General features: G+C 36.0%; 1 protein-coding gene across 1 annotated transcript in view; it reads right to left on the reverse strand.

The window, feature by feature from the left end:
* Positions 1 to 14,774, reverse strand: part of LOC139152585 (protein crumbs-like) — an 82,712-nt gene that overhangs the window by 23,528 nt on the left and 44,410 nt on the right. The window contains exons 7-23 of the mRNA XM_070725818.1: positions 11,581 to 11,630; positions 10,123 to 10,285; positions 9,802 to 9,869; positions 8,227 to 8,383; positions 7,362 to 7,429; positions 6,761 to 6,923; positions 6,535 to 6,602; positions 6,109 to 6,271; positions 5,896 to 5,963; positions 5,310 to 5,472; positions 4,458 to 4,525; positions 3,853 to 4,015; positions 2,767 to 2,934; positions 1,871 to 2,044; positions 1,601 to 1,723; positions 1,048 to 1,215; positions 490 to 651 (exon numbers count right to left, since the gene is read on the reverse strand). Of these exons, the coding sequence (XP_070581919.1) occupies positions 490 to 651; positions 1,048 to 1,215; positions 1,601 to 1,723; positions 1,871 to 2,044; positions 2,767 to 2,934; positions 3,853 to 4,015; positions 4,458 to 4,525; positions 5,310 to 5,472; positions 5,896 to 5,963; positions 6,109 to 6,271; positions 6,535 to 6,602; positions 6,761 to 6,923; positions 7,362 to 7,429; positions 8,227 to 8,383; positions 9,802 to 9,869; positions 10,123 to 10,285; positions 11,581 to 11,630 (2,157 nt within the window). The remainder of the gene's footprint in view (positions 1 to 489; positions 652 to 1,047; positions 1,216 to 1,600; positions 1,724 to 1,870; positions 2,045 to 2,766; positions 2,935 to 3,852; positions 4,016 to 4,457; positions 4,526 to 5,309; positions 5,473 to 5,895; positions 5,964 to 6,108; positions 6,272 to 6,534; positions 6,603 to 6,760; positions 6,924 to 7,361; positions 7,430 to 8,226; positions 8,384 to 9,801; positions 9,870 to 10,122; positions 10,286 to 11,580; positions 11,631 to 14,774) is intronic.

A 14,774-nucleotide genomic window follows, 5' to 3' on the forward strand; every position in this document is an offset into this window, starting at 1 on the left:
ATGAGAAGTTCAGTCTTTACCAACGTACTCCACTCTTGCAAATTGTGCACATTTAAAATATTCTAGTACGTCGACCTCTATGTTTCGGCACGTTGGAAGTAAGGGTCGTATCGTTATCACTCCCAGCGATTGTGAAGAAAATAATAACAACAACAACAACAACAACAACAACAACAACAACAACAACAAAACAGGTCAAGTGGGCTTAGTGTTGTGAACAAATTGGATTAATTGTGTAACCAGGGCATTCTGTCTTAACGCAATCAATCATGATACCGAAAGGTAATACTGGAGAATGCTAATGCGATTTGCCAAAGTGAAAAACTGCTATAGGAATAGAAATGACAGGCCATGAGATGGTGCAGACTTAAAAGTAAAAATCATGTTTAGATAAGCTTCTCCTTTGTAGATGGATTGGAACAAATCTATTCTGAAATACTGATTTCTTTAACACTACTTTCCTTAATAATTAGTAAACGATATCCATACCTTGTGGGCATTGGCAAATATAGGAGTCTTCAAGCTCAATACAGGTACCACCGTTCAGACAGGGATCGCCGAAGCAAAATTGCGTGATTTCACAGACAGCGCCCTCAAACCCAGGCCTACACCTACACGTAACGGTGGCGATGCCATCTATACATGTTGCACCTGAGTGTGGAACATGTGACACACAGTCAACGAAAACAATGTAAACTGTCCCGTCAATAATTAAGTAACTTATAAATGAAATGTGTGGACATCCCGTTTGTCTTCCTGAAAATAGCACAAAGAATTCACAATTTCTCTTGAAGAATCTAAAATATAGATCAACATGTAACTTTTGCGTACAGTTAATCGGACTCGGTTCTGATGTCAAGAATAACGGGAGGTAGCAATTTCCACATAAAAGTGACTAAAAGCTTGTCATATTCTGTTGTTTCAAACACTTATATCGTTAGACTTACACGACATTTTCGTTATCTTTATCTCACGAAATGTTTTAAATGATGAGTATCTGGATATTTTTATAAACAGTAAATTCTTTCCGTTTTTAGTTTTACTTACCATTCTGACATGGATTTGAAAGGCATTCATCGGTGTTGAGTTCACAGTTGTTGCCATAGTAACCGGGCGGGCAGGCACAGTCATAACGGTTGAAGCCATCTCTGCAAGTACCGCCATTTTGACAAGGATCCGACTGGCACTCCTGAATGTTGGTTTCACATCTCAAACCTGTCGGCAGAAATTGACATCGGAAAATACTTGTCCATAGAAAAGACGTTGTGATATGTGACGCAAAACTATGAAATGCTTGATGATCTAAACACGCGACGCGATATACAATATACACACCGAAAAATTCTATTGCATTTAATGTTTATGAAATAGTGATTGTTCAGATAAATATATTCTGTAAACTTCTGTCGTGTAAAGTATTGTAAAGGCACTAGAATTTCAGCATTATTCTCTTTTCATGATAATGAAGTGTCTGGCCATAGACCCTCGAGAAAAATGTCTGTGATCTGGCTTAGAAGAGCGATGTTCTGTTCCTAATTCCTAATATCACAAAAATTATTCATGCAGTGTAAGAAACATGATAGGATGTCATAATACTCACCTCCCAAACCTGGCGGGCACTGACATGTGTAGCCTCCAAAATTGTTTTCACAGAGACCACCATTTCGACACGGATTATTCTGGCATTCATCTACATCATTCTCGCAGTGAACGCCTTCAAAAGCTAGACAACAACAACAACAACAAAAACAACACAAATATTGGTCTGTCTGAAGCTATGGTTGTTCTACTCTAAACAATGATGATCTGAAAGTGAAAGTGATCGAAGATTTAGTTTTCCTCTAGTAAGATTTTGATATGTATCACCTACCGTCAGGGCATTGGCAATAGTATCGGTCACCACGTGACAGACAGAATCCGCCATTTTCACATGGTTCTGTGACACACGGATCAGCAATGATTTGACACGTATCTCCCGTATAGCCAAGAGGACAGATACAAACAAACAACAAATCTACAGACCTGGTCGGTATGCAAGTTCCACCTGACAAAAGAAATCAAACCAAAAAGCAATAATTAACTACAGTGAGAAAGACATCTAGAAATCTAAAATAAAGTCAAAATCATTGATTTTTCGGCCGATTTTGTCACAAATTGTAATCATAGGTTTTGCAAACAACGATGAATTGATTACCGAGAGCGGGGTTGATTATCAAAATGCATGTATGGGATATGCATTCAATGTATCCTACAACGGCAGTTAAACAAAAGGCGGGAACTATTTCATTGACAATCATTGTTTTGAACTTCATCGGAGAACTTCTTTATCAATTGAACATATGGTACCAATCATTTCTCTTTTGATATCGCCTTCCCTGGTTCCTTTTAATTCGACATCTTTTTAATTGCTCTGGAAATCTAAAATAAAGTCAAAATCAATGGCCTATTTTGTCACAAATTGTAATGCAATAAGTTAACAGGCTGTTCCCTTTGATGGTAGAATCCAAACAATTTTAATGTCTACAAATTACAAAGCGTTCCAGCTTTATATGGGCATTTAATGGACATACAAGAAATCATAGGTTCTAAAAGCAGAACGCTTGTTTGGAACTTTTATCGTACAGCACCTGAACCGAGCAGAGATTTCGACCTGCTTCTGACCAGGCGCTCGGTGACATTTTCCCTGCATTTAGGCCTGAAGTCGCTGAGCGCCCTCAAACGATTGAATCTTTCAATCTGTGAGATTCAATTGTAGTTGATATTTACCATTTTCACACGGGTCTCGCTGACAGTAGTCTACCATATTTTCACAATTGACGCCATAGTAGTCCTTCTGACATACACACTCATATTCACCGACTCGATCTATGCAAGCTCCTTTATTTAGGCAAGGACTGGACAGACACTCGTTGATATCAATCTGACAGACATCACCTGTAGGGATGAGAGTTAACGTTTCAATTGTAAGTACGGTGAATGATTTAGCAATATGATTGGCCGCTATATGATCAACATGTGTTTTTGAACAGGTGCATTTCCTGGTTCACGTTTTTCACTTTCAATGAGGAAAATACTTAATATAATCGGCAAATCGGTGAGTCTATATACCCAGACGTTGCTGAGCGAAGAATTGTTGAATTTGACTGCCAGGAACGATGGTATCTGAAATAACTATGGTCATAGTGGTACAATATTACACTATTGGCACTTATTTTGGAGAATAGTATCTTTTAATTATTCTCAAATTTATTAAAAGTGCCAGGTGCCCTACTAGTGAAAGTTGCAATATTACAAATTACCCATAAAAACAAGTGAATTGCAAAAAAAGAAAAGTAGATGAGCTTAAATTTGCTGATTAAACCATCATTACTACAATATCCTATTCTTCCAAATTAAATGTAGTTCCAATCGTCTTATATTTGTGGCAAAAAAAGAGAAATGTTTCTGGTCATGTCTTTCCTTAAAAAATGGTGCGGCGACGCGAATTGTACTTTTTTTTTTTTCTTTCCCTCAGTTTTATAAGGTCAGTTTTATAGTTTTATCAATCACAGTCACATATATACTGTTCATGCAGTCACTGATCATGCCCCCAAAGAATTTTCTCTTTCTCTTCAGCCATTTTGGTTTGGTGTCAGCGCTTTTTTTTTGCCTGCAGTGTAGTTATACCATGCTTTGCCATAAAAAACTAAAGACTTCACTCTTGTTTCACGTTTTTAAAACTTTCACATGTACGAACACATTAAAATCATAGATATTTTCCCTACTAGTTTCAGTGCTACACTATAAACAGATTGGTTTTTAAAAACATTCAGTATTGCAGTTTCTTTTTAAATATGAAGTGTTGATCCTCACCTTCAAAGCCTGGCAAGCAAGTACACGTGAAAGTAACGTAGTCATCAGAACACTGTCCTCCATTTTGACACGGGCGGCTGACACATGGACGGACCTTCAAAGACGCACAGTTGATACCGGAATACGCGTCACCGCATTGACATCGGTAGCCATTTATCATATCCTAAATCATGGAACATAAACAGGTGACGTCATAAAAACCTCTTAGTAGCTCTCTACAAAATTAAATCCAAGATATCATATGGATGTACAATATTGTAACAAATTAAGATTTTCATGCTGATATGATTTTTATATCATCAAAATTGTAATCGGATATATTTTCATCATCTTATATTTACGAGTATTTTCGTTTACTTTAAGTCCTGTTTTCTGAAAATGGTTTTGTAAATAGGGAAAAAGACTTTATGCTGTGCAGTCGTCAAAGAATTCTCTTAATTCCTATTTATTTTAATGTTATGTGAGATTTTCATGTATTGGACAAATACAGTAATCTCGGAAGTGAGCAAAGATTTTATTAAACACTTTTGTTCTAACTTTACATTGTACTAAGAATAGTTAAAATGTGCTTTGCAAAAGCTAAATATTTTATCTAGACTACGTACCCTACACTGGCCATCATGCTGACATGGATTAGATGCACACTCATCAATGTCAATTTGGCAGACATCCCCTGACGAATAATAAATGATAAGATAATTATCAGGTGACACTTCAAGTAAGACATTAATTTTCAAATAATGTGTCGACAAAAGCTGTGATATTGCAGTAAGATGGCCCAAATATGGGACAAGCTAAATTTTATCTCAAGAAAAAATTGAGAAAGTGGCACATCGTGTGAAATCAAACGGTTCTTGAAAATAATGTGCAGGAGTTGTGTTTATGATAATAAGCTATAATAAAGTGGAAGATGATTTTAAAAGAAAGAAGGAAAGAGACAGAAACTATGACAAACGAAGTGAAAAAGTGTCTCATAACCTGAAAATGGCAAAATTGCACAGAAAATTGTAGATAATTGGCAATTGCAAAAGCGCCAGGCTAAGAAAATCAAAACAGTGAATAAAGTAGAAAGCGCAACTCAAGGTATAAACCGAGACGATGTACCAGTTGCAGACTGAATTAAATATGCGAATTATGTTTAGGTTAAAAACAGAAGACCAGTTTTTTTCTGTTTCACCTTGGTCATTCCTATTTTGCAGACCAAAGCTTTCTGTCTCTTAAATAGGGAAAGATGGGATATGTGGCGGAATTCTTTCTAGGAAAGAGGGTCTTCCACCTTGTGAAGAAAATCATAAGATAGCATTCTTCACAACTATCATTGACTCTGTTGGTTCTCAAAGGATAATGTGAAAGCCATTATTTGGTAGAATTATTTGGTTGAAAATATTAAGCTTAATTTAGCATGGAGTCACAGTCAATGACATGATATGAATGATATGTAAAAGAAACATGTTTACCTTCAAATCCAGGTTCGCACTGACACGTGAAATCTGCCTCGTTTTCAATACACCGTCCGCCATTTTGACACGGTGTACTGGCGCAAGGCCTGACGGGTAAGATTTCACAGTGTACCCCCTTGTACCTGCCAATACATTCACATCTATAACCATCGTACATGTCCTGAAAATGAGCGAAAAACAAAAAAAAAAAGGCAAAAAAATAATTGGTGTAACAAAATTGCTTATTGGTGTATCTAACGACTCATCATAGCCGAGCCGCTGAATTTTTTTCTGTTTTCGTAACAAATAAATTTACCAAATGTTTGACAGAAACGTTGGCAAGAATTTTATTTATGCGATAGTGTTTATTAAATAAACAAGCTTCTATCGGTTTCTCAAAGTCGGCATGTACGACTCTTTTGATGAAATAATATTCAATCTCATAGGGCTGGTAGTTTATTCCTGGCTCTTTCATTTAGAGACTCGTTGAGAATTATAAATAATAAAGATTTAATGCATATATATGTACATGAGCGATGAGCATGCTATTAACTATTGTCATTGAATTAAGCAGCTCAACCAAACCAAAGAAACAGAAACTTACCACACATTGTCCTCCATTTTGACAAGGACTAGATGCACACTCATCAATGTTAGTGTCACAAACCGTCCCTGTAGACGAAATGGAATGTCTTTGAACTTAAAGATCATAAAATAATTTTTATGGTAACTGTTTAAATGTTCGTTGTAATTGCAGTTCTTCTATTTTGAATATCAGCGAGTCACAAATAGTATGATGATAGAGGGAAAATCATACCTGTAAATCCCGGAATGCACTGACAGCTGAAACCTGCCTCGTTTTCGATACATCGCCCACCATATCGACATGGACTACTGGCGCACGGCCTCACGGGTAAAATTTCACAGTGATCACCTGTGTACCTTTCTATGCAGTCACACCTATATCCATCTACCAGATCCTAAATTAAAAATAACAAACATACGGAAAAACGGCAGTCTGAAACACACCATAAGACGTTGCAAACACAATAATAGAAATAAACTTTCGTTAATGCTTCTGAAACATATGCATAATTACCCCCTGCATACCAAGGAGCAAAATCTCCTGCATAACAAGGAGTGACAAGAGAGTAAGACGCTACAGATAAGATATGTAAGCAGGTTTCCGATGCTGATTCATAATAATGAGTGGAACTCGGACTTGAAAAGTTATAAAACTTACCACACAAAGGCCACCATTCAAGCACGGATTGGATGAACATTCATTAATATTGTATTGACACACATTACCTGTTGGATAAAAAGCGAAATGATGCTAAACTAAATATTTTGATAAAGTTTTTTTAATTATCTAGATGTTAGAGTTCACCTTCAATGTAGCACCTTTTAATTGCAGTACAAAGTACTTTTAATTCAATATATAATTATTTTATAATGCATAACATTACCGGAAAATCCTGGTGTACATCGACAAGTAAATCGTATTCCATCTTCAATGCACAGCCCGCCATTTTGACATGGATTGTTTTCACATGGTTTGATGGCGATAACTTCACAAAATTTACCAGTATATTCCCTTGGACACTGGCATTGATATCCGTCAATCAAATCCTGAAATATGTAATAAAACAAGTATTGAAATGAAGCCCTCGGATCCCGGATGTCGAGCTAAGTGGCATACGTGTCTGTTGATGGATGTTCATCTGCCATTTAGATGTTCATTGCGCCCTCATAAATCAACTTCTAATAGGGTTTACTACATATCTGTTCAGTTTAATGTCCTTTACAACTTATGTATAGTGACTGCCTTGACAATTTGAAATCTGGAGCTCAAAGACGCGTCTGCCGCTAAATTGCACCACCACATTCACAAAATATTACTTGCAGCGATAAAACATTGTCCCAAAGGACCCCGTCTTTACGGGGAATTTTCTTGACATTAGCATTACAATTTCTGATGTTTACAGAAAAAGTTGCATGGTAGATGCTCTCTTTGATCTCTTCTCAATACTGAGAATGAATTATCATTAATTAGGATGAGATACTTACTATGCAGCGACCGCCATTTTGACACGGATCAGACCCGCATTCGTTGATGTTGGTCTGACAAAATACACCTGATAGAGGAAAGAGATTTGACGAAATTAAATAATAACGCTACTTAACTTGTCAATACAATAGTAATAATCTTATGTATGACTATCAGCGAGGAAAAATCGTAAGTACCAATCTTAAAAAACAGGCCCACGGGGTACAACTCTTGTAATTATTTGCTGAGACTAAACTACAAATATATTGTATGAATTTTACCCACTAAAATAAACTGATTCCTTATTTTACACGATGACATCTCTTGGCAACGGAATAGGCAAGAAATTTAAAGTTTTTCTTTTATTACAGAATTCTTGCTATCTTCAAAAACTGGCATTATGCAAGGACATGAGATAATACTACATCAAAAGTTAATTAGATTCTGACTGTGCTAGGTATTCCAATGGAGACAGCACACCGGTCCAAGGAAGATTTCAAGGGATATATACACCGTGTTCATTGCTGTTTGCATGCGGCCACAATTGATTGGGGAAACAATATATTATTGAATTGCATGTATAGTTCCGTTCCGTGGTTAATTATACTTATACACCCTCCATATAGTAATTGCATTTAAAAGAATTTATTTCATTTAAAGTAAAATCATGAAAAAATGCAAAAAGTTGCAGCTCAAATACTTTAACATTTCTACATGATTTTTTCAGTACACTATAGCTATGGCAACTACAAGCTAAAAATTCAAACATATCACAGCCTATATATTTCTGTTTGATTTGTTTACATTTGCGAAAGGTAAACTAATACCCAACGGTGACAAGTCATCATATATATTTTAATTCACAATGTCTTGAAATCATCATACCATCAAATCCTGGAACGCACTGGCACACGAGATCTTCTCCATCTTCCAAGCATCGTCCACCATTTTGACACGGGCTACTGGCACACGGCCTGACGAATTCACAAAATCGACCAACATATCCCGGAGGACACTGGCAATGATAGCCGTTGACACGGTCCTAATAATTACAGATACAATATAAAATTCTTAACTCACAACCCTTCAGTATACAGAGTATAAAGGGATTGACTGACTGCATGAGTGGATAATTGTTCCGGAGGAAAATTGACTTGAATTTGTTTGAGAGATGTCATTTTGAGGATGAGGTGGGGCTTTATTTAATCCAAATGATTTCACATTCATCGTAATATGGCTGCTACATAAAACCAAAGGAGACATTTCTTGATGATTCTCATAAGACAATAATATATACCAGTCCTTTGTGTCACGGTAGTACAACAAAGTGATAGCTTACAAGCTGTCCCCAGTAATAGTGAGGATTCAAATATAAGTTTGCCAATACTGTCTGATTTAAAACAAATGTAGGTTAGAAAGACAGTCAAACAGTTGTCGTTTCAATGTACTAACCTACACAGAACTAACTACGTCTTTCGAACACATTCCATCATAATGAAATTTTGCTGAAATGGAAATTTCAGCGAAACTCTTCAGTTCCTGATATATGTACGACAAACAACAAACTGTCATACAACTATTTGTATCATCCTTGTAAATATAGATCCGAATAAAGTAAAAATTTTCCGGAACAAGTCGCTGTCTTTGGACATTATTTTGGTTATCTTTTTTCGATAGAAGAATTTACACATGTCATTAGGTTTACAGATACACGCTTACTGGACAGTCGCAGAGTACCGCTTTTACCTTGCCTAAGATTCAGTGACGTAATTTCTATCAGTGCTAAAAGTTGAAGACGATAAATTTTCTATTCAAACTTCCAGCTAAGACAAATTGCACATGCGTGGATGAAAGAGCAAATATATATATCATATGCCATGTATCAGATCATGTGTGTAAAATTTAATTCAAGTAATGCACAAACAATAACAGATAAATGCATTCACGCTGCCTGACATGAGTGATGTCAGGGTGACTGCATCATGCGATGATGATGATTTTAATTTGTTAGTAGTGATGATGATGATGATGATGATGATGATGATGATGATGATGATGATGTAGTCATGACTAATACTACGTTCACATTACACAGTTTAGGTCGTCTTTGAGGTGGCCCTGGTGTCAAAAAATTAATAATGTAAACAATGTCGGCCTTGGGCCAGCCTAGGCCAGCTTAATTTATCTCGGATCTGCAGGTGGGTTCGGAGTCGACACCAATATGAGACCGGGCCAAATTGTGTGTGAATGGTTTTGGTCGGTCTTCGGCCAAGTTGCGCTCTTACAGTTAGCCAAGAGCGAGGTCGATAAGTTACTCAAAGGCGGAAGATTCAAATATAATATAGAAGTGGGCCAAATGTTTTCTTATCTTATAAAAATATGCGGCCAGGCTATGAGGCGGCCGTGGGCCTTAGTGTGGGTCGAGCTACTGGCTAGTTTTAATACATACACGTGACTTACCAAACACTTGGCGCCATTCTGACAGGGATTCGAGCCACATTCGTCGATGTCAATCTGACAAACCGCTCCTTTAATGATGTAAACCAAGAATGTTATTTAGAAAATGGAGAACGGAAATAGGGGCAGAAGTATAGATTTCAATTATTTTAGAGAGAAATTTTGCAACCATGATCCTTGCTAAAAGATTTCTCATTAGTCGATATAACACTGCAAGGACTACAAGAATTGAAAATAACACATTTTGAATCTAACACAACGCAAAGACATGACCCTTCAATTGTAATGATTTCTGCATAATAAGAATATATTAAGCAACGTTACCTGTATAGCCTGGAGGACATTCACATACAAACTTCAATCCATTGTCAGTACATCGTCCTCTATGTTGACAAGGGTTACTGGCACAAGGTCTTACAGTAATAACTTCACAATGTCGACCAGAAGTACCGGGTGGACACTCACAAAGGTAGCCAGTTTGCGTATCCTATGGTAGAATAAAAGTCTTTACTGGTTATAAGAATGTTACAAACAGACTATCTTCTTAGAATGACAACTACTACATGAAAAGTTGTATATCAAATACAACAAAATTTCTTCAAATGTTTGTGGAGTGGTCGAGATGGAACTTCTTTGAAGACGACGATGATTGGAATCTACAAAGGAGTCCCATGGGTCCCCGACGTCAAATCCAGATTCAAATTATTGTGCCATAATTTGTTAAGATTAATTTTGGAATACAATATAGGGCGCCCATGAGCTAATCCAGCATCAGACACGTGGTGGAGAACAGCTTTCAAATGCAACCTTATATAACAAATGTGCAAAGCTTTTAAAGAGAGATACTCAAATTTGTCCTTCGCCATTTATATGTGAAGAGAACTTTGAAATACGTCTTTCTACTTAGACCATCTGGCATCAATTTTTCTATGAGGAGTCGTTTGAAATATATTTTGTCAGACTTCCCGGAACAAAGAAATTTCCTTAATGGGACAAACTTTTGTCTCAATATCACAGGTATTTCTGATAATTTGCTTATATTGAAACAAGTAACTTTCCTTGTGTGAATGTAAATCAAATATTTTAATTCTAAGGCATGATCAAGCCTCTCTATTTCAAATGGTGAAAATGTAAACATGTGTGGTACATGTACCACAAGAACAAGATTTCGTTATTTTTTAGACGTTAACTTAAGCGAAACTACTCCATTTCATCTTGTAGACAAATTATGAATCTCCGAGAGGACACAGTTGACCATTTTTGATATGTTGTCTCTGACACTTTCTTGAATGAGACCCCACAATTTCTACAATTAATCTCATATTCTTGTCATAAGGCTAAGCCTTCTTAGGTAATTATCAGAGATATAATTCTTCTAATTGTCTGTTATCATCACATATTTATGATCAAACGATTAATATAGCCAGTGTATTGAATAATTGGAAGCCATCAATTAAAAGACAGTTCACAGAGCTAGTTTTTGTAAATAAACAATTTCCAGATAAGTAGACTTTAAACTTACATCAATCAAGTGTAATAAACACTTAAGTTTCCAGAGCATTTTCCAGACCTTCCGTAAACTTGATTTTACGAAATTGTCAATATTACGAGTCAGTTACAATGTCATGATAAAACTATCATAAAACGTTTCGGCAACGGCCACACCGTTACAGTAGCGGTGTACATTAGCAAAGCTATCACGGTATGAACTGTTCCTCATTACTTGAAGTAAAGGACGGAAAATGTTACATCGATAGAATTCTTGAAAAAATAATAACTTACCACACACCTTCCTCCGTTTTGACATTGCACTGTCTCACAGAAATTTATTTCTGTTATGAAGAACATCATGAGAAATCAAAACAGATTGATTATTCGTGTAACAAAATGTGTTTTGCGATGTGGTCATCAATCACGTTTAGAATATAGCTAACCAACAAGCAAACAAACAAACAAAATAAAATACATGCACAAACAAATATATATGTATGTAAATATATATATATATATATATATATATATATATATATATATATATATATATATATATATATATTTATATATATATATATTACTTCAAGGATTTGAGGATTGCAGGAAACTTAAGTAATAGATTTCATTACTTTTTACTTGAAGTAATCTGTTTATTTATAACGCTCTGCTCAGCATTGAGCACTGTAATTTCCCACGAGGACATCTGTATACTTCGATACATACACACACACACACACACACACACACACACACACACATATATATATATATATATATATATATATATATATATATATATGTGTGTGTGTGTGTGTGTGTGTGTGCGCGTGTGTGTGTATGTATATATATATATATATATATATATATATATATATATATATATATATATATATATATATATATATATATATATACGCAAAAATAACACCGGAATCCAGACAGTCAGACCAACAAGCATTACACCTTTCAGCACTCTCCACTATTTCCTTTTGAGGAACGCCAACAATGGCGTGAAGAATGACGGTTTAACGTTTCTGTTATCGAGAAAATTGTTCAGCCTGCCCCCATGTGTCAAATTTTCAGTTACTTCGTTTGTAGTGCAGAATCGTATGACTTACTTCCATATGCAAACATATATTAAAAATCACTTTTTCCAGAAGCTAATATACTAATAAATTATGTTGTTGACAACTTGCGCTTTGATTCAAATTTTTGAAAGTTTTCGGGAGGTTACATAATTCGAAAAGTTAAACATATGGCATATGTATCCTTGCCTCTAAGAGGATAGAAAAGGATTATTACATGAACGTGTTGCGCTCCATAGGATTCCATAACTTGTTGGTGAAGTAACGAGCCGCGTAGTAATTTGACTGAAAGTGAACCAGAACTATTTTCAACTTGAAAACTTCGGGATTTAGTAATGATCAAATTACATGTTTTGGATCAGAAATACTGTTTTTACAAAATTGTGCATAAAACCTGTACACAGCATAACATTAATTTAAATATATCAATGCGCCATTTGATGATGAAGATCGTTCTAGTTTTTCAACGGCTTTTCGTCTTACACAGAAATAAAGCATATGATTGTCATTTACGTTTAAACCCGAAAATATTGATGCAAAAACTATAGCCCATTATAGCTAAACAAGGCAGGAGACGATTTGCCCTCATGACGTCTGGCAAATCCACGGGCACATAGTTCCTTATTTGGCCTATAGTTAAGCAATAAAGCACACCCTGCGACGGTATACCACGAGATTTTGACCAGTTCACGACACATGATATACGGCGAGTGCATACATGACGTGAACTGGTATACCGTCGCTGGGTGTAATTTGTTGCTAATATCATATTGAAATTCTGGCATGGAAGGTCAAAAAAAGGATTTTTGCTGTCGCCGAGAGCTCGCTCGTGTGCCAGTCGTGGTATATCGCCAATATACCACTGTTCTTTTCAAGTCTCACCAATCAGATCTCTGAGATTTTGCCATCAACATACTGAGGTGACATAAATTATGTAATTTTACATGCGCAATGAAAATTTCGACAAATGTAATTTCCTAGAGCAACGTCTTTTCGTGCCAATCGTAAGAGACAATCATCCTGAAGTTGAACTCAGCAGATCAATCTATCGAATAGTATTGTTTATTGTTGTAAAGTTTATTCAATAATGGTCTACTTTTCTACCGTAAAGAGAACCCACAATATAAAAATGACCTCCTCAACTTCCACAAACACTGAGTGCTGTCTTTTTATTTATTTTCAGTGACACCCAGTCCAACGTTTACAGTTGTCATCGTTACCATTTAGGTAGTTCGCGCCTCGAAAATGGAACATTAAAAATTTGACGCAAATTTCCCTCAACCAAACATTCAATCATTCTTTTCAAAATCGAAGAATAAAGTCGGGGTTATCGTGAAAATTTGTGTAACTGGCAAACAAATTACCTAACATTTACCTACACTTGAAATTCAAAATGGCCGTCTTCTCTGTTAACTCATTGGGAAAATATATTTTCTATTTTTCATAAAATAAGCCTGTGAAAACTTAATTTAACCCGTGAGCTTCAAAATGAGCCCTCACAAGTGGTGGACCAAAAATGTATTGTAAAAGTTTGAGAGTATCCAAATATCTATCCCCAAGTGCATTCTACCATAAAAGGTGAATTTTTTATCTCCTCGATATGTAACTAGTGTTCTAGGCAAAACGTCTTTGTACATGCCCGTTCTCTGGCTTACATATACAACATGTCAGTCATGTTATGATGCCGTAATAATGTCGTCTGACTCATTATCAATCAATGAAACGAATACAATACAGATCATTTTGTATTTTGAGAAGCGATCCGATAATCAAAATCATATCGTCCCGTTGTGATGAGAAACCGTGACACATTCCATAAATGAAAACGCATGGAAATGTATTTCACGTCCGTTGCCTTATTAAAGTGGTATTTCAGAAAGTTCAATCATGGTACAGTATAGTCGACAGTCCTTCCGGAATCCTGACATCAAGAAATGTCAACGTTAAATTTAGACATGTTTTTACTAACTTCACAGAGTGTTTGCGCACTTCACGATCAGATTGAGTGGAATATCCGATTGCAAAGCATCCACTTTAAACCATGTACGCAGCGACGTAAGATTACTCAAAATCATCATATGAGAATATTTACATAATGTGCATTTTGCTGACCAAAAAGTACAAAAACAACGATTTTCTTAATTCCATTCTCAGGGTAACTTAGCAGTGAATGTACTGGTTGAACTTAACAGGCTCTGATATTGTTTTTCCTTCTTAACACTGAGGGCGTTTTCTCATTGAGTGACACTGTGAATGAGGACCAGAAGCTGTTTGTGATCGAAGCAAGGCAGCCCGCCTCATACTAATTATGAAACGGCGCTTATCGAGAATGATATCCACGAATGTGCAGAGGTGTTCTCACTTAGAATGTTAAACACGGAGTGAAATATTTACGCA

Source organism: Ptychodera flava, chromosome 16 (assembly GCF_041260155.1).
Source record: "Ptychodera flava strain L36383 chromosome 16, AS_Pfla_20210202, whole genome shotgun sequence".
In the NCBI taxonomy this organism is placed as follows: domain Eukaryota; kingdom Metazoa; phylum Hemichordata; class Enteropneusta; family Ptychoderidae; genus Ptychodera; species Ptychodera flava.